At 38.1% G+C, this 25,025-nt stretch overlaps 3 protein-coding genes across 3 annotated transcripts in view; 2 read left to right on the forward strand and 1 right to left on the reverse strand.

Annotated features, from left to right (window-relative positions):
- Nucleotides 1-10,577: 10,577 nt before the first annotated feature.
- On the forward strand, nt 10,578-13,438 carry LOC149021404 (laccase-12-like). Its single transcript, XM_089149639.1, has 6 exons — nt 10,578-10,770; nt 11,051-11,202; nt 11,366-11,610; nt 11,711-11,839; nt 12,188-13,132; nt 13,211-13,438. The coding sequence occupies exons 1-6, from the start codon at nt 10,660-10,662 to the stop codon at nt 13,339-13,341; spliced, it is 1,713 nt and encodes a 570-aa protein (XP_089005765.1). The 5' UTR covers nt 10,578-10,659; the 3' UTR covers nt 13,342-13,438.
- Nucleotides 13,439-15,431: 1,993 nt separating this feature from the next.
- Nucleotides 15,432-16,911, forward strand: NDHN (NADH dehydrogenase-like complex N). The gene is made up of 4 exons (XM_089149641.1): nt 15,432-15,900; nt 16,005-16,121; nt 16,228-16,313; nt 16,436-16,911. Exons 1-4 carry the CDS (start codon nt 15,502-15,504, stop codon nt 16,503-16,505), a joined length of 672 nt encoding a protein of 223 aa, XP_089005767.1. The 5' UTR covers nt 15,432-15,501; the 3' UTR covers nt 16,506-16,911.
- Nucleotides 16,912-17,198: 287 nt separating this feature from the next.
- Nucleotides 17,199-25,025, reverse strand: part of LOC149021406 (structural maintenance of chromosomes protein 2-1-like) — a 28,467-nt gene continuing 20,640 nt past the window's right edge. Inside the window, exons 19-20 of the mRNA XM_089149640.1 lie at nt 24,452-24,526; nt 17,199-17,855 (exon numbers count right to left, since the gene is read on the reverse strand). Of these exons, the coding sequence (XP_089005766.1) occupies nt 17,736-17,855; nt 24,452-24,526 (195 nt within the window). The 3' untranslated portion in view covers nt 17,199-17,735. The remainder of the gene's footprint in view (nt 17,856-24,451; nt 24,527-25,025) is intronic.

Here is a 25,025-nt window from a genome sequence, read left to right on the forward strand (position 1 = left end):
AGATTGATTTTTGTTACTTGGGGTCTTGGATCTTCCTTTTGTTGGATTGAGCAGTGCCCCCCCCCCCCTCTTCTTCTACTTTCTCTCTCCCTTCCAAGAGTTCTTTGGTAATGAATTCCTAACTCCAACCTAGGGGGGGGGGGGGGAAGAAGAAGAAGAAAAGAGGAGTCCTTTTATGTTTAGTTATAAGAGTCCTATTTGAATTTGGACTAGTATGTTGAGTACAACTAGCAAAGTCAATTTCTAAGTCCTAGTTTCACTAAGTCTTCTTATGTAAGGCTATAAATAAAGCCTTGAGCATGCAACAGATCATAGATTGAAGAATATAATTAATAAAGAGTATGTTGCTCCCATTTCCTTCATCCTATCTCCTAGGCTGCCGTCTATCGTCCTAAGTCCTAAAGAGGCCTTGGAATCCGTCGTATTTTGGATGTTAACTTGGCTTGCCTCCTCAAACTTATCTGGAAGATTGCCACCAAGCATAATTCCATTTGGGTCTCTAGTTACTCGCATATCCTCAAATCGGACTCCTTTTGGACCACCCCTTTGCCTTCAAATCTGTCTTGGATCTAGAGGAAGCTCTGGCTCCTCCAACGTCATGCCCTAACAACGACCATCTCTATCCAAATCTCCTCTGGGTCATCCACATCCTTTTGGTTAGACCCTTGGCATCCAATGGGTATTCCCTTAATCCCTTCACTATCCTTTGTCCCCGCACTATCTATGAAACTCGTATTCCTAAGTCTATCCCCTCTCCTCCTTCATCACCAATGGTTCTTGGTCTCCCCTCCCCCACCCCAGTCTCACACAAGTATGGAACTATGGAATGCGCTCCCTCTCATTTCATCCTCCACCCGTGATTCCATCATTTGGCTCCCCTCCCCCTCCCCCTCAAAGTCATTTACCACCTCCTCTGCCTGGAACCTTCTCTGGTCCCTCTCTTTCCTGGTCCCTTGGGCCCCCCTAGTCTAGTTCAAAGGCCATATTCCTCCCCATACCCTTACCCTTTGGAGAGCCCTCAACCTTGCCCTCCCCATCGAATCCTTCCTCATTAGCTGCTACATCCCCGCCAACCCAAACTGCATCCTTTGTTGGAATGGTCCTGAGGATACCGAGCACCTTTTCTTCTCTTGCCCCTTCTCCTGCTCCCTGTAGGAGAAAGCCCTTACTACCATTTGGCCTAGGTCAAGGCATACCCATGGATTCGCTCGAGAGTGGGCCTAGATCTTAAGGAATTTCACTAGCTCTTCCATCTGCGATCGGGTTGGCAAACTTGTCTTTGGAGCTACCATCCACCACTTGTGGTGGGAGCGCAATCTCAGGAGATGGACCTCCAAATTTCAATATCTAGAAGTGATTTGGAATGCCATCTATTTTGATGTTACCCCTAGACTTCTTTCTTCTCCCCACCCCCTTAGTTTCTGACACTCCCAAGAATAGGTTAATTGTTAGTTCTTGGGATCTCAGCTCTTCATTTAGGGCTCCCCCTGAAGCCTAGGCTTCTTCCCCCCCCCCCCATTTTCCCCCTTTGTTATTGCGTTTCCGTTTTAATTTAATTAGTTATTCATAAAAAAATAAAAAATGAAAAGAGTATGTTGCTGCTTAAGAGCAAGTTAATAGAGCTTCTCAACGATGGTAAGGGACCTCCATGTGATCGAGCAAGCAATCTAAGGTTTCTAGTTGCAGGATTCTCCCTCAGTAGTGCTTGTAGCCTGCCTCCACTTCTTTCCATCTCCATCACACCCCATTAAAAGGCTTGTATTACAATAAGTAACAAATCAGCACTTAAGTCCATTCCCCTTCTCATATCACTCTCTTTTTTATTTTCTTGATTTTTCAAACTTTTTTGAAGACCCGAAATTCAAGGTTAGATCTACGCCAATCTAATCGTTATATCTGTCCCAAACTTTAGCAACCGCATCCCCCCAACCCTAGTGACCTTTAATCCCAATTTCAGCCCCATTGGACGAATCAAACCCTACACTTACCATCTTTGTTATTATCACCTCGTTTTTCCTTCAATACTAAGAAACCCAATATCTTCAAAACCACCCCTCCAAAATCATTGAAACTTTAAAAAATTATTATAAGGATCAAAATATAAATTCCTTTCGAGTTTTATCCCATTGCCCTAAGTTTTCATCCGATCTCAAATCTACTCCATATCAACAAATTTATGGATCTCCCATGGGATGCGTTAAAGTATCATTCACACCCTAAATATCCATATACCTATGCCCGTATAGAACACAATTGTTAGGAACCAACTGGGGAACAACCACCCATACACCTTAACCCCAAAATTTCAAGGAACCCTTTCTTGGTCCCATATGAGTTGGTCCTTTTAAAAGATCTTGGAAGAACTGGCCCTCATTCACTTGAGGCTACGTCAATATTTGTAGGTTAACTGGTGATTGACTGGTCAATAAAGAAAAATTGAGATCAAGGAGATCATATGTGTATGACAGTAATAAGATCACTTTAGGTAGAACCCTTATTATCTGGACCAAGTGCTTCCTGGTTTACTAGGAATTGAGTAAGCATAAAAGTCAGAAAAATAAAAGCCTTTGCATTAGTTACCTGAACAAGAAAGAGCTCCCATCAAGTGGTTTGTTGAATCAACTAACGGATTACTGCAATATTAGAGGGACAACTGCATGACAGAAACTGCGCATCAAATGCTTGATGGACGAATGGAAGCGTTTAGTAAAAACTGAGGATGTTCAAAGAGATAAGGAATCCCAACTTGATAGATGCCTCAAATTTGAGTTCAACAATATTGTTTGATTACAAGGCTCAATGTTCTCGATCACTGAGGAATTTTCTGGAAAAGTCTCCACAGATGACATAGATGGTTGGGAAAATTTCCTGGTGTTATTGTGCAATTTTTGAATATAAACCTTTTTCAGACTATCAAGAGAGGGACCTGGCTGGGTGCTTTTCACTTAGCTACGTGTAAGATTTAAATTAAACTTGGAGCTACTCCTCACATTTGAGAAAGGCATTCTTTTCACCTGTATGACCTGAGTTAGTATTTTGCTGTACCTTGCTGAATCAAGGTGGCCATAGATGTGGTCAAAATTTTGGCAACTGCTGCGTATTGACTCTTATTATTGCTTACTTTATTTATTTTTTAACTTTTGATCTTCCTTAGGAAAGGACTTCTTGGCAGCCAGAAGAGTATCCATATAACAGAAGTGCCAAACCTTAGGCAACTGGAAAAGCTAGGGCACTAAGACACTAGAAATGATCAGAAGTTTTGCTCTTCAAAGACTGTCATTAGAGGCTCTTGCAGCTCTTCCATAACCCTTTTTCATTCCCTTCTTCTACTTGTATAAATTCAAGCTGAGTTCTTATAGCATTGGACACAACAATCTAACTTCTTTAATTTTTCAATATTCTATTACTATCTTGCTGAACGTAAGTCCCCAAAAACCAAACATGGAGTGGACCAAAAGCACGGAACTGCATTTGAATCTATAGTTATAGCATATTAGCATAATAGTAGAAGATGAAATATGTGTGTGTATGTGTATATATTGGGAAAGTGAGATGGCTCTTGAATAAGGAACTTAACAACATTAAAAGGATGATTTGTTCTTGCTTCCATTGGTCTATCCAATCTCCAGAGGAAGGGACATATCAGATCTACTTCTTTCTAATCTTAAGATTGAGGATCCTCCATCTATTGGTGATGCAGATAAATTACTGAAGTGGGCTTATTTACTAGAAATAAGCCTGTGGTTGGGTTATATATCTTTTGGTACTTCTACTTTTTATCAACTAGACTGTTATAGCTTGATGATTTTTCACATGTCGTTGGTCTTGTGACCTCAACATGCAAATGCGTATGGTTGGACGTATTAAAAAATTGATAATCATCCCTTAACTTAGTTATGATGTTGATACAGGTATTCATCCACTTCTATGTCTTTTAATTTGCCAAGTCACTTTGTATCAGAAGATACGCTTCAGTGAAATTCCCTTATATTTTTTGGGCTGCTCTTATTACTCATTAGTTTACTATCAGCTAGATAGTCCCGGCAATGTACTACTAGTTACATGATTGACTCACTATTTTAATTGGGTCGTCTTCATTCTATTAAATGTTTTCCTTAACATGCATCAAACACTTAAAAAAGTTGATATGTCTTTAGCTCAACTTGGTAGAGCACTTGGAATGTAAGTATGTTCCAAGAGATAGTGGTTCAAATCCACTAAGACCCTTTTTTATTGAACTGTTCAAGGCATAGTTGGTTAAAATAGTCATCTAGATTGAAATGTTTCCAAACCATATTTGTGTAATCGGTTATCCTTTCTAAACCATTTAGCTTTTTTCTTTGAAGTTTTGTAATAATTATTATTATTTACATTTTTTTAGGTGGGGAAAAGGGTGCAAGACTGTACTCTATGAAATTGCATTGCCACGGACAAGATTGATGAGAAAGGAATAAGAAGGGGTGTCCCATCCTCTTGAAGTTATTTCATCTCTGAGAATCATAACATCAAGAGAATCTGTTCAGAACCTTGATTTCCTGGGATTTAAGATGCATGTAGCTCTTAGCTGCGTGGATTCAATTTTTAACGCAATCAAGAATTTGTCTTCTGAAGAATTTATAGGTGGTTCTAGGATAAATTGTCAAAACTGCAAGTTCTCTTCGTGATCAAATTGAAACAGCCCAATGAAAACAACAATGTTGATAACGTAGTTGTTTCGAAAATGTATGGTAGATACAGACTTCTGATTAGTTTTGTTTCTAGCAAATTTCACATGTTTTTCTTACATATGTTGGGCTAGAATTTAATGTAATGAATGACTGAAACATGGGAACCAAATAGTTTCTCAGTCAGATCCAAAATGAATCCAACCGACAACAGGAAGACTCAGGTCAGAGTATCAAGGTAACCAACCAGAGAATCTGGCACAAGAACAAATCCATAGAAAGCCTATCCATGGAATTTGCCTCAGGCTGTACGTGTTTCTTAGATACAATTCATGGTGCAACAGAGAAGATCTCTAAATTGCTTAGGGAAAAGATCATTAGGCCTAAAGATAGAAACTTGGATACTCTACTAGCTCCTCTACAGAGGAAAGGACTTAATGGAAGGCCTGGGCACGTTCTGCACATTCTATGGGTCTTGTCCTGAACCAGCTGATTTGGAAACCGATTGTCAGATTTCACAAGCACTACACTCAATAGAGTCCACTAGATGTTGTGAGGAAAATATTACCTAGCTGGCTAGCTAAGCTTATGTTCTCTTTGGGTTTCTTAGAATATGAATCAAAACTGAAGCATTTGTTACAGACAAATGAAACAGAACATCTATTATACAGACTCCAGAGGTTGATAGTAAGTGTTTGAGTGATGTTCAGTACTGTGTTGAGGAAGGCTGGTGGTAGATCTGAGCAGGTGGGGAGTTGGGTTACCAACAACAGAAGCATTCAGAACTTCATGTATCACTATTCAATTCAGTAGCAAGTGGTGTCCCATATGAAGGATAGGTAACTTATCATTCTCAATCTGATTTCTTGATATTTTTTTGTACAATAATGCAATAGAAGCTATTTTCCAACAATTTATTCATGAAAATTTTCTTTAACTATTGCAGACAACTTTTCCCCATATTAGGTGCTCTGTTTATTCATATTATTTTGTTTTTAATTATTGCAGACAATTTTTCCTCTGTTAGGTGCTCCCTACCCATTTACTATTGGACCACAGGATTGAGTAGCTTGATCATGTTTAACAGAAAGGAGCAGTAGATTAGCTTAACCCCAGTTTGCAAATCCATCTCTGTCAGTAACGAAATTCCACTCAGCATCCATTGATCTCACCTACTGCTCTCACCATCTTCTTGTTCACCTGTCCTTTCTAGGTCTCTTTCCTGACACTTAGGTTTCTTTCAATGAAAGAGATATAAAGGTCAGCACTCTAATTATGGATATGTTCAAATAACAACCTGACTTAGACTCATCTTTCTCTTGTGATTTAAGGAACTCTAATATCATCAGATCCATAACATTGACATCAGTTCATAAAATTTCTCAGCCCCAATACCAAGATTTTATTTTGAGAGATGGACTTCACTTGACTATGCGGTTAGTTTGGCTTTCACCTTTGAAATTACATATGAAAATGACTATCTTTAATGCTATGTAAAAAAATTCAAATGGTTATATGACTGAAAATGCTCCTTTTTTTCCTTTCCTTTTGAACAATGAATGAGCTTCTGACAATTTTGCCTCTCTGCTTCTCAATTTCCAAAGGTTTAGTGACCAACCTTGAGAGAATATTTTCTGAATGGATTTGGTGGGCCTCAGATTATTCAGGCTCAGAAGTCAAACCCTGCATGGTTCAATCAGACATGCTTTTTTATATGTATGCTTGTTGGGTATCAGTGGCAAGTGGCAACACTTCATGAAACTTTGAAAATAAGTGATCACGAAATAGTTGAGAAACATCCCTGCATGTTCTTCTCCCTTTTAGAGAGAAATAAATTCAAAAAATTTCTGGAAATGATGACCAGTTGTTTGTGACAGATTAACTACCTAACAAGAAAAGTGCCAGAGCAAATTCCCTTTTTTTTATTGTAACTTTAGTAGGGTCGTTGGCTTAGGCACCTACAGATCTCTAAACAGCTCGAAGTTAAGTAACAGAGCACTGGAACCAAGCAAAAACTATCAACATCATGAAGAAGGGACCCCATAAAAGAATTTGTAAAGTCTTTTCTAAATGAAAATTTTCACTTGTTGTTCAGGTTAAAGCAGGGGAAGGTAGTAAAGCAAAGCTTGGGCTGTAAACATCCTTCTACTCACACTTCCTCCAACCTAAACCCAAATCACTCTATATGTGTGAACACCCAAAATGGTTTACCCAAAAAATAAAGAGAAACAAGCACCACCTTGCAAGGCTAAATAAAAGAACCCCATTAGGGAGTAAAATAGAACTTGAAATCATAAAGTTCTCAAGCAGTGGAAGAAGAGTGGCTCTGATCGCGTTCTTGTTGAAGAATGAGCCGACGACTCATAAACAATGGTTGATTAAGAAACTCATCAGAGCCAAAAGCAAGTCTTCATAAGGAAATTATCATTATTGCTTATGAAACCAAACCTGGGTGATCACAGTGAAAGCAAGTGAAAGTTAATTATGTATCTTTTAATATCAAAGGATTTTTATAGGCTAGAGGACCAATCTTTCTAAAGGGACTAAGCAAATATGTTTCATTCACTTCAAATAAAGAGAAAACTAAATTAATTACATGGAAAATGTCATGAAGTAAAAGAGGTTGCAAAATCAAAAAGATGAATCTTAGATCACTAATTACGTCATCCAGAATAAGAGATCTTATCGCTAAACTTTTTTTTTATCATAAAAACACAACTTCATAACTATTCTAGAAAGCAGTTACAAATGGGCTCATTAAAGGTTTGGTTAGTTATATTAATACACCATTTTAGCTAGTGTGGGATTTAAAGTGGCAAAAAGAAATAGTAGATGTTTGAGCAGATATGTTTAAAGAGAACTGGGAGTATATCAAGAGGTCATGCTATGCCTTTTGGTTTTGGTAGAATCTGGGTGGTTGAGCCCTTCTTGGATTGCTTTGAGCACAACTTTCAGCTCACTTCCATGTTTAATGACTCCTGCTTTAAGAGAAAACAATCTTTGATTACTAATAATCCCACACTCCATGCAGCCCCTGTTTAGAAATTTGTTAAATACCCCTGCACAAAATGGTATGTGTGAGTTGAATCGTACATCATAATTTAACAAATGGCATAGACATGTATTTTTAGGATGACCAATGTTACCATATGTATGTAAATCATTGTTCGATGCCGATTTTAGATTTAGTGAGATCGGAAATCTATTTTGAAATATTGGCCAATAGTTTGTAAGGATTAGGTTTTTGTTTAAGGACGGGCACCACTTTTCTCTCTGTCCATAAGGAAAAGCAAGTGATTATAAATACAAGGGGAGAAAAAAACCAACGGGCTTCATCCCTACTGAGATGGTATTCTCCCACCAAAGAAAGAGTGGGATAAGTCTAGGATTGATTATTGGGATAGGTGTTCAATCCGCAGCCCTATTAATGGCCTTACAGCTCTCCTAATGGTCTTAGCAGCTCATATCCTCTTGGTCCATTCACATGCCAGAGAGTCTTAGTCTTATTTCCACACAATTGACATTTAATATACATCTTCGTCCATTTGACAAGCATAGACTTAATTGGAAATCCTACATGCGAAAGACATCAAAAGAAGAATTTAAACTTTGGATACAGTGGTAGATTCAAGAAGAATTTTCACCACAGAGTCAAAGTATTGACAGGGGAGGATAACCTATTTTTCATCAAAGAGCGCCTCATCAGCTTGAAGAGAACACACCATTAGAAGAAATAGTTGAAATCCACTTATCAGAAGAAGACTGAGAGATATAGAGGAGAATAGGGTATTTGGCAGATTTAAGTTTAAGAGATACTCCCAGTTTAGTGTGTCAAAAAGTGACATTTCTTGAATAGTTGACTCTTCTCTCCACAAAGTGTCAAACCAGAAAAAGGTGTCCACCCCATTCCCTACTTGTCAACACATCATCCCTTGCAAATTGGGAATGATACTGTAGATTCTCCATCAAGGCCAGGACCCACCTTTTCTCCCAACGTTCGGATTGAAAAGACTGGTTTTAGGGAAGCATTTTGCTTTGACAGCCGAAAACCCAAAGTGAGTGGAGTTTAGACAAAAGCTTCCAACCTTGTTTAAGAAGAAGGACACTATCGATATCTTCCATTCTTTTAAAACTCAGTCCTCCCAAGTTTTTAGGTCAATAGTATTTATCCCACGAGATCAAGGTGAGGTGCTTTTTTTTCACCGGATTTCCAAGCCAAAACCTTTAGCACATAGAGTTAATTTGATGACAAATTTGTTTCGGAAAGTGAAAACAGTGCATATGGTACAAGGAGAGAGGTTGCATAATAGATTTGATTAACACTCCCCTCCCAGCAAAAGAGAGGGATGAAGCTTTCCAAGAGGCTAATCGGCAAGAAATTATTTGCAAAATAAAATTAAGGTTCTTTGATTTGGCCTTTCCATAGATCAAATTGGTTCCCTTATAGACCGCATCTTTTTTATTTCTAAGATTCCCAAAATCGACAAGATTTGGGATTTTTGGTCATTTGGCATTACGACTAAAGAACACTCCACTTTTTTCAAAATTCACTGTTTCGCTAGTAAGGTTAGAAAAAAAATCAAGAACAACTTTGATTGAAAGGACATCATCCTTGTCAGCCCTACAAAAGAGAAAAGTATCATCGGCGGAAAAAATGTGTGAAATCTCCGGAGCCTGATTAACAATTTTTGTCCCTTTGAACAAATTAAGCCTCCTATATTCATTGAAAAGCCTTGATAGAATCTCCAATATAAGAAGAAAGATGTAAGGACTTAGGGAATACACTTGACAAAGACGATGACTTTCATTGAACCACCCATAGGGACAGCCATTGAGTTTAATTGAGAATGAAACAGAGCTAACAAGTTTGTGAACCAAGTTACACCAGACCTAATTGAAACCTAGGAAAGAGAAAAGATTAGATAAAACCTACCACTCTACCCTATCATTGACTTTTGACATATCAAGCTTAAAAGCCATAAAACCACACTTGCCTCTAATACGGTTCATAAAGTGAAAATTTTCATGAGCCAAGAAAATATTCTTTGTTATTTGTCTTTGGGGAACAAAAGCCTATCAAAAAAGGGAAATGAAATTAAAAAACAAAGGTTTCAATCTCAAGGCTAGGGTTTTGGCCAATGGTTATCTTAGTGTTAAACTTAACATATCCTTTTTGACACCAAATTTAGTTTGACATCATTGTCTTAGAAGGCTTCTAGTGAGATATCTTCCTTTTATCCTAGTCACTCAGTAGAATTAATTGTTACACGTGGTAATTACAAACATGAATAAAATAGATAAGATCACGCATGCACCCGCATGTAACCTACAAGCTAACCATGCATGCTTTATAATTACCTTATATTATCTCTTCTTCTTTTTTTCCATAGATCTTGAAAATTAAAATTACTCTTCATATCCTTATATCCTCAGTACCTTTGAATTGGTCAAATGTCACTATACCAGTAGTTTAAGATCTAATCTCCTTCCTCCTTAATCAAGCTTAACCAAACACCACTGATAACAACCTTAGAAAATATTTTCAATCGGTAAAGGAACCACCTAGCTTGATGATTGACTTGTGTAAATCAAGGAAAAGAAAAGTTAATAAAATAAGATGGCTTTTGACTACTGTGCTTCAAGAAAAGAACCCTAGAATCCATCTTTATAACAAAAAAAGTAGTACAAACAAAATATGATAATGATATTCTTGTTTTATTTCCACACTTAGTAGACTTATGAAGCAAGCCTACTTGAAAGGGCCAAAATTCTGATAGGACTAGTGGGTGCACCAACTCCTTATGTGTTGAACTAAGTTGCATGGCATCTCACCATGCCCATGAATCAAAACCTAATCTGCCAACCTCCAAACCACATTTCTTCACTCATCTCTATATATATTAACAACATTTCCTCCATTCTCAGCATTAAGCCTAGCTACTTCAATCTCAACTCTGCAGGAGAGCCTTCTGTGTAGAGCAAGAGTTGAAAGACAATGGAGATTTCCAACCACCCCAAGCCAATTTGCTTCACCCTACTTCTTTGCCTCTTGGTCCTTGTTCTTGCTTCTTGTATAGATGCAGAAGTTCAGCAACACGAGTTTGTGGTATATTGTTTTGTTATCCTTTCCTGCAATGATATAAAGATGTGAAAGTGCTTTGATGACTCTTTTTTTGTGTATTTAGAACTTGATGATTACCAAGAATTTATTTTTTTAAATTCAATCATTTATATTTTATGTGCATCTTTTGAGTATATATGATAATATTAACTACATCATTGAAGAAAAACTATGGCATACTTGTGGGTTAATTGTTTGATACCTTGAAGAGTGTTGATTAGAGTTTTAACTCACTCATGCTTTTGGTTGGATGATTGGTGATCAGGTTCAAGAAACAACAGTGAAGAGGCAGTGCAATACTTATAAAAGAATCACAGTTAATGGAATGTTTCCAGGACCAAACTTGGAAATTAAAAATGGTGACACTTTAGTCGTTAAAGTCACAAATAAAGCACAATATAATGTCACTATCCATTGGTAAGTTACTGTACTAAGACATTAATATCTATATTTTTAATAATGTCAATGTGTAAAAATTTACTCAAAATTTATCCTTGAAAGTGTATGTTGCATGCAAAGCTTTTTTTCCCTGTTCAGTGATCTATAATTGATGTTGATGATGATGATGATGATGATGCAGGCATGGTGTTCGACAATTACGATCAGGTTGGGCAGATGGACCAGAATTTGTGACCCAGTGCCCAATAAGGCCAGGTGGGACATACACATATCGATTCACCATCCAAGGACAGGAAGGCACGTTATGGTGGCACGCTCACAGCTCTTGGCTCAGAGCTACTGTTTATGGTGCTCTTATCATCCGCCCCCAGAACGGTTCTTCATATCCTTTCCCTATCCCTAAGCGTGAAGCTCCCATTCTTCTTGGTACATCAACTTATAATCTATTTTTTTCTGTTCCATCAACTTCAGAGCTTTTAACATATTTATATTAACACAAATCGATCTGAATCTATCCAACGATCAGGCGAATGGTGGAATTCCAATCCCATCGATGTTTTGAAAGAGGCAACCCGAACGGGTAACACGCCAAACGTCTCCGATGCCTATACCATCAACGGTCAACCAGGCGACCTTTACAAGTGCTCCAGCCAAGGTAAGCTATTATAAATCATAGAGTCTAGATCCTGACCCGTCGGGGGAGCACTCTATGCTCCTCGACGGCTTCCCGACCACACAAACATGTGGAGCCAACAGGTGAAAATTACTTTTTGAAAAAAAATTAAAAAACTAAAAACTTCAAATTTTCACCTAAAGGCCCCACATGTTTGTGTGGTTGGGAAGCCGTCGGGGAGCACTCTCATCGGGAGCACTCTCGACGGGTGAGGTGAGGATCCGGACTCTAAATCATACTACTATTATAAAAGCACAAATTCACAAAGGATGGTTTTTTTTTTAATTCCTAGAATACCCTCAAATGTGTTTGAATCATGAATATGTACAGACACGGTGGTGATTCCGGTGGATTCCGGCGAGACGAACCTCCTAAGGGTGATCAATGCGGCGCTGAACCAACAGCTCTTCTTCTCAGTCGCCAACCACAAGCTCACGGTGGTGGGCGCCGACGCTTCGTACCTGAAACCCTTCACCACCACCGTGCTGATGCTTGGGCCAGGCCAAACTACAGACGTTCTCATCACCGCCGATCAACCCGCCGCCCGCTACTACATCGCCGCTCGTGCTTACAACAGTGCTCAAGGTGCACCATTCGACAACACCACCACCACCGCCATTCTTCAATACAAATCTGCGCCATGTTGCTCCACTTCACCACTCTTGCCTTCCTTACCTGCTTACAACGACACCAACACCGCCACCAATTTCGCTCTCAATTTCAGAAGCCGCACCAAGGTCAATGTTCCCACCGACATCGACGAAAACTTGTTCTTCACCGTTGGTTTAGGGCTCCAAAATTGCCCACCTGGTTCCAGTGCTAGTAACTGTCAAGCCCCAAATGGAACCCGTTTCATAGCTAGTATGAACAATGTCTCTTTTGCTCTGCCTTCCACTTATTCCCTTCTTCAAGCCCACAAACAACGCATCTCAGGAGTGTTCACTTCCGATTTCCCAGTAGCTCCGCCGACCCAATTCGACTATACCGGTAACGTTAGCAGATCTCTCTGGCAACCTGCTCGAGGAACCAAATTGTACAGGTTGAAGTATGGTTCCAGAGTTCAATTAGTGTTACAGGGTACAAGCATCTTCACTGCAGAGAACCACCCAATTCATCTTCATGGCTATGATTTCTACATCGTTGGCCAGGGTTTTGGGAATTTCAATCCAAAAACTGATACTTCAAAATTCAACCTAGTCGATCCACCACTCAGGAACACGGTTGGAGTACCTGTAAAGGGATGGGCTGTGGTTCGATTCATTGCTGATAATCCAGGTAATAATTAAGATCAAAGTTACTCATGCATACAAATGGTTATTTATTTATTTATTTATTTGATTTCTGTGATGACAGGGGTTTGGCTGATGCATTGTCACTTGGATGTTCATCTCAACTGGGGTTTGGCTATGGCTTTTCTGGTTGAAGATGGCATTGGAGAGTTGGAGACCTTAGAGCCACCTCCAGATGATCTACCCATTTGTTAAGCAACCCCAGCAATTAAAATGCCCAGCACAGTTTGAAACCAATTCCAGAATTCAGGAGCTGGATTTAAAGCTAGTTAACTAGCAGAGAAAGTTTCTATGTTGTTTTTAATTAATTATATCGATGCAAAATTTTTCAAGGTAATTAAGCTGGGTTTTCTCAAACATATAGCATTAAGGATGCAAGATTTGAGAACCCTATAGAGCTGGGTTTTGTGCTTTGTTTCATTTGTAATACCATTTGAGAAGGTTGATTAAAGATTTTGGATGATAATTGTAAGTGTAATTCGTCTTATATAATATATCAGAAATAAATTCTGGAAAATTTCTAGGATATGAATTCCAAATTCAAGTGCCTGATTTTCAAATTCAAATCAGTTCATTATCAATTTCTTCTTTTTCTTTTTTTTTTTTATTTATTGGTAAACCAGTTCATTATCAATTTGAGTTCAATGCGATCTCTCTATCAAGACTCAACCGCAGAGATTTGATGTGCTTCTATACCTGCAAAATAGGAGTTCACAATATTTTGAACTTCTAGAACAATTTTTTAATTTTGAAAATTTATTATCTATTTAAATTTGAAAATCAGATTGAAAATAACGGCTAAATAGATAAGTTTATTATCAATTTCAATTAGAAACAACGTATTAGAGAGAGAATTTTGATTTTTCAAATTCAAAACCAATAGATAAGAAGTTTGTTGTCGGTTTTCAATTTGAAAAAACCAAATTTAAAAATACAATAAGAGATAACTCTAACCGCCTACTCTTAAGACCATGAGGGTGATTGGCATAATTTCATCTTGTCACCAAAATTTTTATTTAGTTTTGCAAACAATTCATGAATTATTCGGTGATTTTGAATAATATGATTTATTCGTTTGAATCTGTGATAAAATTCGCAATTAATTTTGGTCAAATCGAATTATATGCTAATAACTCGACTAGGTTAATAATAGCATGAAAAAAAGATAAAAACCTATTGATATTTCACTATAAACACGTCTAAGGTTAATATTTCTTCTTCTTCGTTCTTCTACTAATTTTTTCCATATGATCCTTCTATAAATAATTTTTTGCACTATATTGGGCTTCAGATGTCTTGGTGGCTTAGGCTGCAATCCTTTTGTTTGACATTACTATGATTCTTTCATTCTTTTTTGTACAAATGATTTTTGCGCATTCCAATGAGATTAATTGAGATTCTCAACTTGAAAACGGCAGATGGAGCCAAGAGGCAGAGTTCTTTGCATGTTCCCTACTTTTTGAATCTATAAAATCCAAAAGCATATTTCTATTAATAATTGGGTGTAAATGTAAGTTTTAGATTTTGATAAACTATTGTGAATTACTACAATGTTTAGTAACAATAGCCTTTTCTTTTGTAGAGTTAATTCTTTTTGAATTAATTTCTTTAATTGCATACAAAAATCCAAGTATATATCCGAATTTTTTTGGAGAAATGTGACTTTATATTAGAGAATTAAAAAAACAAAGGTTTACAAATGATAGAATTTTTTTCTCATTAGCATCATTCCTAATAAGATAGAAAAGAGATTCAGGGAGACAGGGAGGGAACGGAGGGAACAACCGAAGTCGCCAGAGCACGACAATGCAAAGAGCAGCAACAAAGCCTAATCAGGGCACAATCCACACATACCATGGCACCCGTAAGCCCGACCACCAAAGACGCCCAGAATCGGATCGATCGACCGCCCCCCACCATAAGCTCAAAAAAACAAAGCCCGAATAGGAATTTTAATTTGCCCTTTTTTTCACGGAACTGATAAATTAAATCATTGAATATTCTAAGAAATTCTCCATCAGAATAATTTCTGAATCCGAAAATAAATATGACAGGAAGAAATGTGAATCGAGTTATAGATAACAGTTTTGTCATGAGAGTAGTAAGTCATCTTTGGTGGAAATATATTGACTTGAAGATGTTCCAACAAGTTGCATGTCTCAAAAAATGAAAGTGGGGTTAGGGTTTCATCTGTATCTTGCGTACCAGATGAGATGATGGACGCCTAATTGACACCTGCTCAACCTTGTCCACGAAACCTGTATATAAGAAATGGATAAGGGGTGTGTAGAGATGGGTGGTGAATATAGTAGAAGCACAGAAAAATGGGATGGGGAACACTAACAACGATAATCAATGGCAGCAGGGGCAGTGTCAATTTGTGGTGCATCATCACCTTTCTGTTTAAGGAAGAACCAGCAGCACCGGTGCTGGTGGTGGAACAGTAGAAGCAGTTGTGATTATGTGAGGGTGGGAAGAAGCATGAGCAGAGAAAGAAAGGGAGGGTTGCAGATGAAGGTGAGGTGTGGAATAGAAGACTTCATAGGAGGAGACCTGGTGAAACTGGACTTGGGGCGTTGGTTGGCGGATGTGGAGGAGCACAAGGCGTTGGCCATTTACACACCCCACGAAGGAGGCTACGAGGGACGCTACCTCACCAGATTGAGATACAAAGGCTACCATTTCCTGGAGCTCTCTGCTCGTGGCCTTGGAGATCCTGAAACCACCCTCACTAAGATCCACCCTGTCTGCCCTGTGAGCAAATCTTACTCTTTCTTTTTCTTCTTCTTCTTCTTCTTCTGTATTATTTCATTAACTGTATTGCATTAAAATTGTTGAATTGAAAATGGATTACACAGCCTCATTTGGGAAAGCAGCCCATTGCAAGATGGTATTTCCCTCCTGAGATCGACTACAGGCTCTCTTTGCTGCCCCCAAATGCCGAAGGTCTTGTTCTTTGGCTCATTGAAGCCAAGGTACGTACGTACCTACATTTGAACTAAACAAAGAAGCAAGAATGCTATTCGATCATATGCTTATACATAACCAGTTTACAGCTTTAATTCGATTCGTTGGACACAGGTTTTGTCCAAAGCAGAATTGCAGTTCCTTGCCTTGCTCCCAACTCTCCGACCCAAGGTCAAGGTTATTGCAGAATGTGGAAACTGGTATGCTTTTCCCCTTCAGCAATCAAAGTAGAAAACCTCCACAGAAACCATTTAAGATAAAAACGTCCGCTCCACATTTACAAGATAGAATTTTCTAACTTTGCATCACCTTCTTTGCACAGGAGAAAATTTATGTGGAAGCCACTCAAGGAAATTGCAGGACTGACCCAAGAAGCTACAGCCCAAGCCTAAAAGTTTCTCTTTTCTGTAGAAACATTGTTTTATAAAAAAGCGAAAATCATGCTTTTTCCTTCTTTTTTTTTTTTTTTTTATTACGGTGGATCCAGACCATAGATCTAGAATCTAAATGTTTATATTAAAAGTAGCCCATGTATTTTTATTTTTTTTTTCCCCCATCGATCAAGAAAAGAATTACTGTTACATACAAAAGGATTTGATCTACCATCGAGTCACTTACAAGATGTGGAAATGATAATTTAGCGCAGGGATAACCTGGACAGTTGTTTCTCTGAAACTCCTTCAGTGAAAAGCTAAACAAACATTTGATTTTCAGGGAATCAACATGATATAAACTCCACTTTCTATTCAATGCTTCCATATTGGAAGTTTGTGAGATCTCTGTGCACTAACTTTGAATGAATGAAATGTTTAATTGGCAATGAGACCATCTGGAGTATCCAGATTCCAACAGGCCATATCGGATGAAAAGGCTCACTCAAAGGATTATACTTTCCTCCCCAACTGTTGATCTAACTGCCGAAGGCCAACGGTCATATGTCAAAGAGCTCAAGAAATTTCTATTCCTATTTTAAAAGGTTTCAATCCAGACCTAACAGATTGTTCTGTCAACAACTCAGGAACACCCCAAACACTAAAATCTCCTTACAAATTAAAAGGTAACAAAACATAGTTGAACAGTGAACATCTTGAACTGCCATAAAAGGTTCTATGTATCAACACAAGGAATAGATAAGATTCTACAAAATCAAATTAAATAATGATCACTTAAAGGAGTGCTTCTACACACTGGAAGTAAAATAAATGTATTTTATAATGTTAATTTCAATTTACAGAAAACGCACAACAGAGTTAACTGCTATATCATGAGATTTAACCATACTACTGAGTCAACGACATGCTTAATGTGCCTTACCAAAGTTGGTAAGCTAAACATCACCTAAATGTGAGCTAATGGATATAGAAAAAGAGCTGAATGTCATGATAATGAGTACCAAAAAATAAAATAAAAACACTGAGATGGCAATCTTTCACTAACTACCAAGGCTCCAAATCAACAGCTACAGTTAACTGTAATGCCTACATGAGATTTTTTTTTTTCTTTCTTTTTTTTCATGGGAGTAGAGCATATTACTACCAGGAAACTATCTCAACACATGATTGGGATTAATTTTAACTCAGATCTTACCAGTTCACTACAGAATCTCCAGTAGACCACAGAAATTACTTGCTCTGTTTTGACATGGCTGTTCTCTGGACAGTGGAGACACCTTCTACGAATTTAGTACGGAAAAGGACATTGGCATTATTGAACATACCTTCTTTCAGAGACACCACAATGAACTGCAAAAACAAGAGAAGAAAAAGGTGAGTAAATTCCATGACTCAATTAAGAGCACTTAAAAGTTAAAAGGTCTTAAGAAAAAAATTTGGGTTTAAGAAACTGAAGGATTTTGAGATTTCTAGTGCTCAAGCATAAGAAATGGTGAAGACTAGCAAAAACTGATAAGGATTCAAAGAAAAACTAAGGTACCTTTTGGGATTTTTTTTTTTTTTTCCTGTTGTAACTTGGGTCTTGACACCTCAATTTTGTATAATCCTTCAGCCCCCTGAGGCGCAGGTCCCTTCCCCCCTCTCTTTTACATTGTCCACCTCAGAGGTCGTTTTAAATGTACTATTTATTCACCCAAAAAAGGGGGCAGAGTAGAAGTAGAAACAAGAAAATCCCAACATGGGTTTCACAACAGATAAGAGGTTTTTGAACAGCCTATGTACCTCCTATCGACATACTATTGTTTTTACAAGGCCAACAGTTGATTAGTACTAGATTTGTCATGTATTGCTTCTCAGACCAAACCTCACCCATAAATAACCAGGTTAAATTCTTGTATTCTCAAAGGTCCAAACAGTTCCTCAGAAAAGCTGGAATTCAACCTCTCTAACAAAAGTTTTAGTTCTCAACCATGATCATATGTAATTTGGCTGAAAATCAGCATACAACAGGACAAGTAAATCCAAGTAGGTGGGCAAACTCTCAATGCCAGCTGGATAGCCAAATGGCAGAAAAGCCAGACTTGTAGCAGCAAAATAAATCCACTGCAGAGAGTTTCAGCTCCCAAAAAGTCCATAAAATCTTGAATATGTCGTAAAACAAATTTGCCTAGGCTCATCGAAAAACTACTACAGATTTCCCTCCAAGAAAACTCATTAAGATTCAATAATTAACTTCTCAACCGATGGTATGTCCGTAACTCTCATGAATTAAAACAGGCACTCAACTAAAACATCCAAATATGTACGTGCTATACTCATTCTGAATTAAATAGGACTTCAATGTAGGGTAAGTTTGCTCTGTTGTGACTGAATGGTCTCATGTTCAAGTCTGGAATCAGCCACCTCAAGAAAGCAGGATAAGGATGTGTAGATTATAACCCAGGCCAGACCACAGTAGGAGCCTTCTGCACCGGGTCCACCAATTTTCTAAAAAACATGCACTTTAAATGTAAAATTGCTCTTACTATAATTATTATGACCTGAAACAGTCAGATTAACAACATTCGATAAGTGCACTTACTATAAATAGCAACTCACTACTTCAGAAACTGTGGACATTATAGATGTCAAAAACAGTTATAAGAATAAGAATTTGCTTAGATTAATAGATAGACATATATATATCTTAGATAACCCTAAAAGGCAGCATTCACACATAAAATGAGATAAGACCTATACGCATACCATTGCTTTCACAAGGCCAATAGGAAGTGTCGGATGGGTAGTAGATATTCCACGCATCATTCTCAGAGCAGTCCTCAATCATCTAAGCAACCAAACACCCCCCCCCCACTTTTTCAACATCCAAGAAAAATGGCAGTTAAACCCTGTATTCTCAATGCTCCAACTGTTCCCCAGAAAAAGCTGGAATTTATCCTCTTTTTTTCAAAGTTTTAATTCTCAACATGGTCATATACAGTTTGATTACGGAGAAGCAGAATGTGTCCTTGGAGCTCCTCTCCCTAATTTCCCAAGAGGAGTGTTTCCTCTGCCAAGAGAATATAGATTCAGATGATTGGAACCATTGTTTAAAGTATCGACTGATAAGATATGATACAGCTAAAATAATGTCTTGATGGGTATCATGTTGAATGCCGCCATGATACAATACATACCACACTCGTGTTAAAGGTTTTGCTCGCATGTCAATATGTATCTATCTGTATCAGTTAGATACAACCCTATAAAATCTACAACAGTCAATAAGCGTTTCAGAAAAACTTGATCTTTGTGTTTAAACCATGGCGTTTAATCCTTTGCTCGTTTTTAATCAATACATTTAAGTAAAACAAATATTGTTGGTGCATCAAACTTGATCAGTTGCAAGGATTCATATTCGAATAGTTGAAAGTCTCTTGTCTCATTATATGCTCTTCACCATTTTAGTTTTTGTGCACTATTCATGTTATATATTGTGTTTTGGTTCAAAAGTGCATTTCTATGTCTTTTGACTCTCCTTTTTGTTTCTGCACCATTCAGTATATTTCTATGGTATGATACATTTGTTAACATCACCCAATTGATACATGATACCCAGCATTGATACTTTAAACCTTTGTTGGAACTTCAATGCTGCTTACTTCCACAAATCCCCCAAGGCCCAAACAGATAGGAACTCAATCTCCTCCTCCTTGTCCAATGATGGCTCCTATCTCTCCTTTGTTAAGGACATAAAGGCTGAGACAATCGACTTCTTTAGCTCCATCTTCAGACCCCAACACCCCCCCCCCAACCCAAAAGAAAAAAGAATAAATAAATCTCACTAGCCATCCAGAAGAACTCCTCAACAAAACTATCCCTCTCACCCACCAAGCATCCCCACTAAGGAAAACCTCTTTTTGTTCATCTCACTGGCTTGATACACTTCTTCAACTCTAGCCTGATTAAAGGTACCAACAAAACCTCTGTCTCATCCCCAAGACAGAAGGTGTTTTGTCCCTTCTGAATTTCATCCCATTGCTTGTTACAAATGTCTATAATTCATTGCCGCAATCCTTGCTAATTGCCTAAACCTGCTGATGTACTCCCTAATTAGTGCAACAAATTGACTTCATTCCTGGTAGAGATTGCCAAAGGCTTTGACAGAAGCCTTAGGACATCCTACCCTCCAGACATGGTTGTCAAGGCGACAAAGTGAGGGGATACGATAAAGGGCAACAAAAACCAATGGGACACTGGGTTGCCTTGATCCAAAAAAGGACCAGGACACTTAGGAAACAGGGCTGCAGTTTACATGAAAATTGACTTCACAAACTTTAAAACTTTAACATGCCAGAGACAAGACAGACTGCTCTTGCCAATAGCTCTAAAACTCTTGTGCTCGTCGTTGAGGCTAGTGCTATTGGCTCTACATCCTTTTCATAGATGACTGGGTCTCCCATCGGATCAGCTTGCAATCAGGTATATCAGTCTTCCTATAACACGTTCAAGATTGTTATCCCACCATTCTTCCCCATTTTAGATCACCTCCAAGGAAGCCTCAAATCTGGAAACAGAAGCTCCTCCCTTATGACAGCCACCTTGAGTTGATATGTCCTCCAGTCTTACTTCTTTGTGCTTCCTCAATCTATTATTTCGAGTTTGGAGTCCCACATGCCTTTTTATGGAAGGGGTGTGATTCAGCTAGGTTTCTCCACTCCAACAGGTGGGCATCAATTTGTCGCACAAAAGGTGGGCTTAACGTGGGAAGATTCAAAGATGTCAATCAAGTTGATATTCTCAAACTGGATCCTTTAGTTTGCAGCAAAGCAGAAAATTATTTGGGTAGACTGGGTCTTCTTCCAGGCCTTGAACTACAACTCCATCTGGATTGCTCCATTGTTTTCTGATGCCATTTGGATTTGGGAGAAACTAATTAAGCTCAGATCCTTTGCTTATGGGATCATTGGATCTCAAATATGCATCAGATCATCTACTAGATTTTAACCTTACCATTGGCACCCTGCAAGAGTTCCACTTCATTCAGTGGTAGATAGAGCTATTTAGTGATCAAGTTTTGGTAGATAGAGCTATTTAGTGATCAAGTTTCGGCAGATCAAATTTGGTATCCGACATTATTATACAGGAATGAATTGCAGAGCACTTCCAAGAGAAGTTCAGGTAGAGGTGACATAATCTCTTGCTCAGTTTCATTCAGGTCTTTACAGTACCATGTCTACTTAGGATATCATCACAGCTTGCAGCTGCATTAAAATCTTGTGCAATTTGGTCCGGTTCAAGAGCCAAATCCCCCACACTATTTCACTGTCTTGGGGATTGTTACCTAGTACCTCCCTGAGTAGTTCACCGTGTCCATGTTAGATCCCAGTACCTCCATTCAGCCCACCTTTTGTTTTTATAGAACTGCCTATGGGTGTGGATAACATTTTCTTCCCCTGCCACTTCTTCTTAGCTGTTTGTTATAATGATTCTTCCATTTGAAAAAGAATGGATCTGAGGCGACATTTCTTTTGTAGGAAATCATGTTGTGAAAACTAAAAAGGTGAGCAAATTATCTTTTTGTGCAGCAATACCTCTGCCTCAAGTGCGACCTGTGAAGATGGCCCCTAAATCTAAGTCCTTCCATCAATTTTGGAACTCTACAAAGTTTGAAGTCAAATCCAAGATTTCTAGGTCCCTCAGTCAACATTCTGGTTCCATCAGAAATAGGTTTGTTGTAAATTCATGGGGCCTAACTTTGCAGGATATATAGAGGCTACTCCTACTAGCTAATACCTAGCCCAGTTACATGTTAGAAGAGTTACCATTTCAGCCAAAGCCTTTCCATCCCTGATTTAGTTGTTCATTCCATTAAAGTTGGTTTTATTCCAGTTAATTTATAGGAGCAGCATCTTTCTCTTTGCTTGTATTTCAAGTTTCATTTTCATGAGCGTAGAGGACACTTATAACCACCCAAATTATGTAGACTCATTAAAAGGGTTACTGCAACCTCTTCAAGAGAGGATGAATGATGGAATAGAATGAATTAAAGCCTGAGTGCTGTCTACACACTCTTCTCCTCCCCCCCCCCCCCCCCCTGTTTCTTCTCAGGTTTTCCTCTTCCCCCATTGTCTTCTTCTCCACTATCCTGCCCTTCCTTACAAACCTTCCTATTTCGCAAAACCAAGACCCCCCCCCTGGCCCACTTTTTTGTGAAGGTTAGGTTTGTTTAGTTATGTAATGTCTTTTATCCTCTTCTTTGGTAATGAATTTATTATCCACCCAAAAATAACTGAAATAAGACCAAAATAAATGATTATTCAATTTTTTTTGCTTATCTTTCATTATCAGCTATCACGTATATATCAAGCATCAAGCACCTAATTTCTCATGGGCATAAACTGAGTTCCATTAATGAATGACAGAAACATAGGATTTTCATGGCACGTCAATACATACACAAATGAATGATAGAAACATAGCATTTTCCCCCCTCTAAAAACATAAGTGAAACCATTTCATCTTTTACATTTAAATCAATTTAGTAGAGTACTGCGAAAAAATTAAAACGTGAAAAACTGTTCAACTTTTTCAAAACCCAGCATATAAAACAGCAGATAATACATTCATGCCACCTGAGTAGGAAAATTTCTAATTTTTTATCCAACAAAGTTTATGGAGACAAACCCTCCATTTGACAATAAATCATCCCAAACCAGGGATAAGAAAAACATGGATTCAGGATAGAATTGGTCCAGATAAGAATTGGAGAAGTTGTTCCCAATAGGACCTCAGGTATGAAATAAGTAGTAATTCTAGGGTTTTATCCAAGAACCAGCTGGAAACAGGATTCATCATAACCGATTCAACCATTTTAGATTCTGATTTGGAGACGGTGTACCAAATCCCTGACGATCAACTTAGATTATTAGCTCAAACACAAGTAATAAAAGTATCAGCACATTTAATTTTTCCATTGACCAACAACTTATATAGATGCTCTATTTGTTTTGCAAAAAATGCCCAAAAGTAAAACAGACGAGTATATATTTTCCAATTTTTTATTGGCGTAATTGTCTACCTCTGGATAACAACTCACTCCTTATATATTTACTTCAAATAAACCAATATTCATCATAAAAGTAATTTTTTTTCCTTTCTCTTTTGTCCATTTTATGACAATGCAAACAAAGTCCTAAAAAACTCATTATACTGGTTTAATTTGGAATTTTGAAAGTTAATTTTTTTAGAGCAAATTGCACTAGAACCCTAAAATGGAGGCATTAAAACACTGACACCCCACTTTATGTTTGAAAAACACAAACACCCCCAGAATTGGATTTTCATTGGACACATTAGTCCAATTTGCCACTGAAAGCTGTTAAATCACCCTCTCTTTTTTTTCCTTCATATTTTGATAGGGGTATTTTGGAATTGAACGAAAATAAACAATTGTTTAATGGTTTTCAGTGACAAATTGGACTAATGTGTCTAATGAAAATCCAATTTTGGGTGTCATGTTTTAAAAGGGGGGGGGGCCAAGGGCCCCCTTTGGGGGGGCGGGGGCGCCTGCTCTTTTTTTTGGTCCGGGGGTTTTTCTTTTTTTTTTTATCTTCCCCCCTTTCCCCCCCCACCCCCCCCCCCCCTTTTTTTCCCCCCCCCGGGGGGGGGGGGGGAATCTTGGGAATAAGTTCTTCATCTTCTTTCACCTTAACATAAAGTGGGGATGTAGCGTTCTATTAAAGGCCTCCATTTTGGGGTGAATCAACCCAAGAAAACCCACCACCAAGGGGGAGGGTGGGAAGCAAAAAAATTGGTCTCCTTTTTTTTATAAATTGGTATAATTAATTTGGTATTTATTTTAATGGTTTTCCAAGTGAGAAAATCAGAAGGAAATAGAAAATATTCAACCTTGACATATCAAAAGAGTACCCACCCCATCCCAACCCAAAAGGAAAAATCCAAACCTGAGAATGTGGAAAGTGGGCCTTGATCATCCTTCCAATGTTCTGTGTGTGACTCAAATCAAGAGCCGCATCAACCTAGGAATAATCAAGAACAAACATGTAAGGACATATGAGGCATATTGCACACCCACTATACAGATAATGAAATCAAATAGGAAATACAATCAACAAATAGGACTCAACTAAACCAAGCTTATCAAAACCAAAAAGAGGCTGGTTATGCAATTCCTTTTACCAGTCAACTCTAATCAAAACTCAGTTGTTAACCCAAAGTCTAAATACTACTCTCATGTCAAATCATGGCCTCAACCTTGTGCCTTTTAACCCCTCTAATATGAACTATATAACTCCTCACCAATGCATCTAAAGGGCCACCATAGTAAACCCATCAGAATCTTACCCAGAATAACCTGAATGTGCTCATTCTTTATTACCCTTTCTTGTTTCACCAGTCATTCATCTCAATGTCCTCATCTCTACTAAACTATATTCTATCCTTGTGATATCTCTTAAGCACCCATCATCAGATGCATAAAACCCTCCACAAATTTAGACTACATACGCTATTAGAGAT

The sequence above is a fragment of the Hakea prostrata genome, chromosome 3, assembly GCF_041222555.1.
Source record: "Hakea prostrata isolate BN-2017 chromosome 3, UWA_Hpros_2, whole genome shotgun sequence".
In the NCBI taxonomy this organism is placed as follows: Eukaryota; Viridiplantae; Streptophyta; class Magnoliopsida; order Proteales; family Proteaceae; genus Hakea; species Hakea prostrata.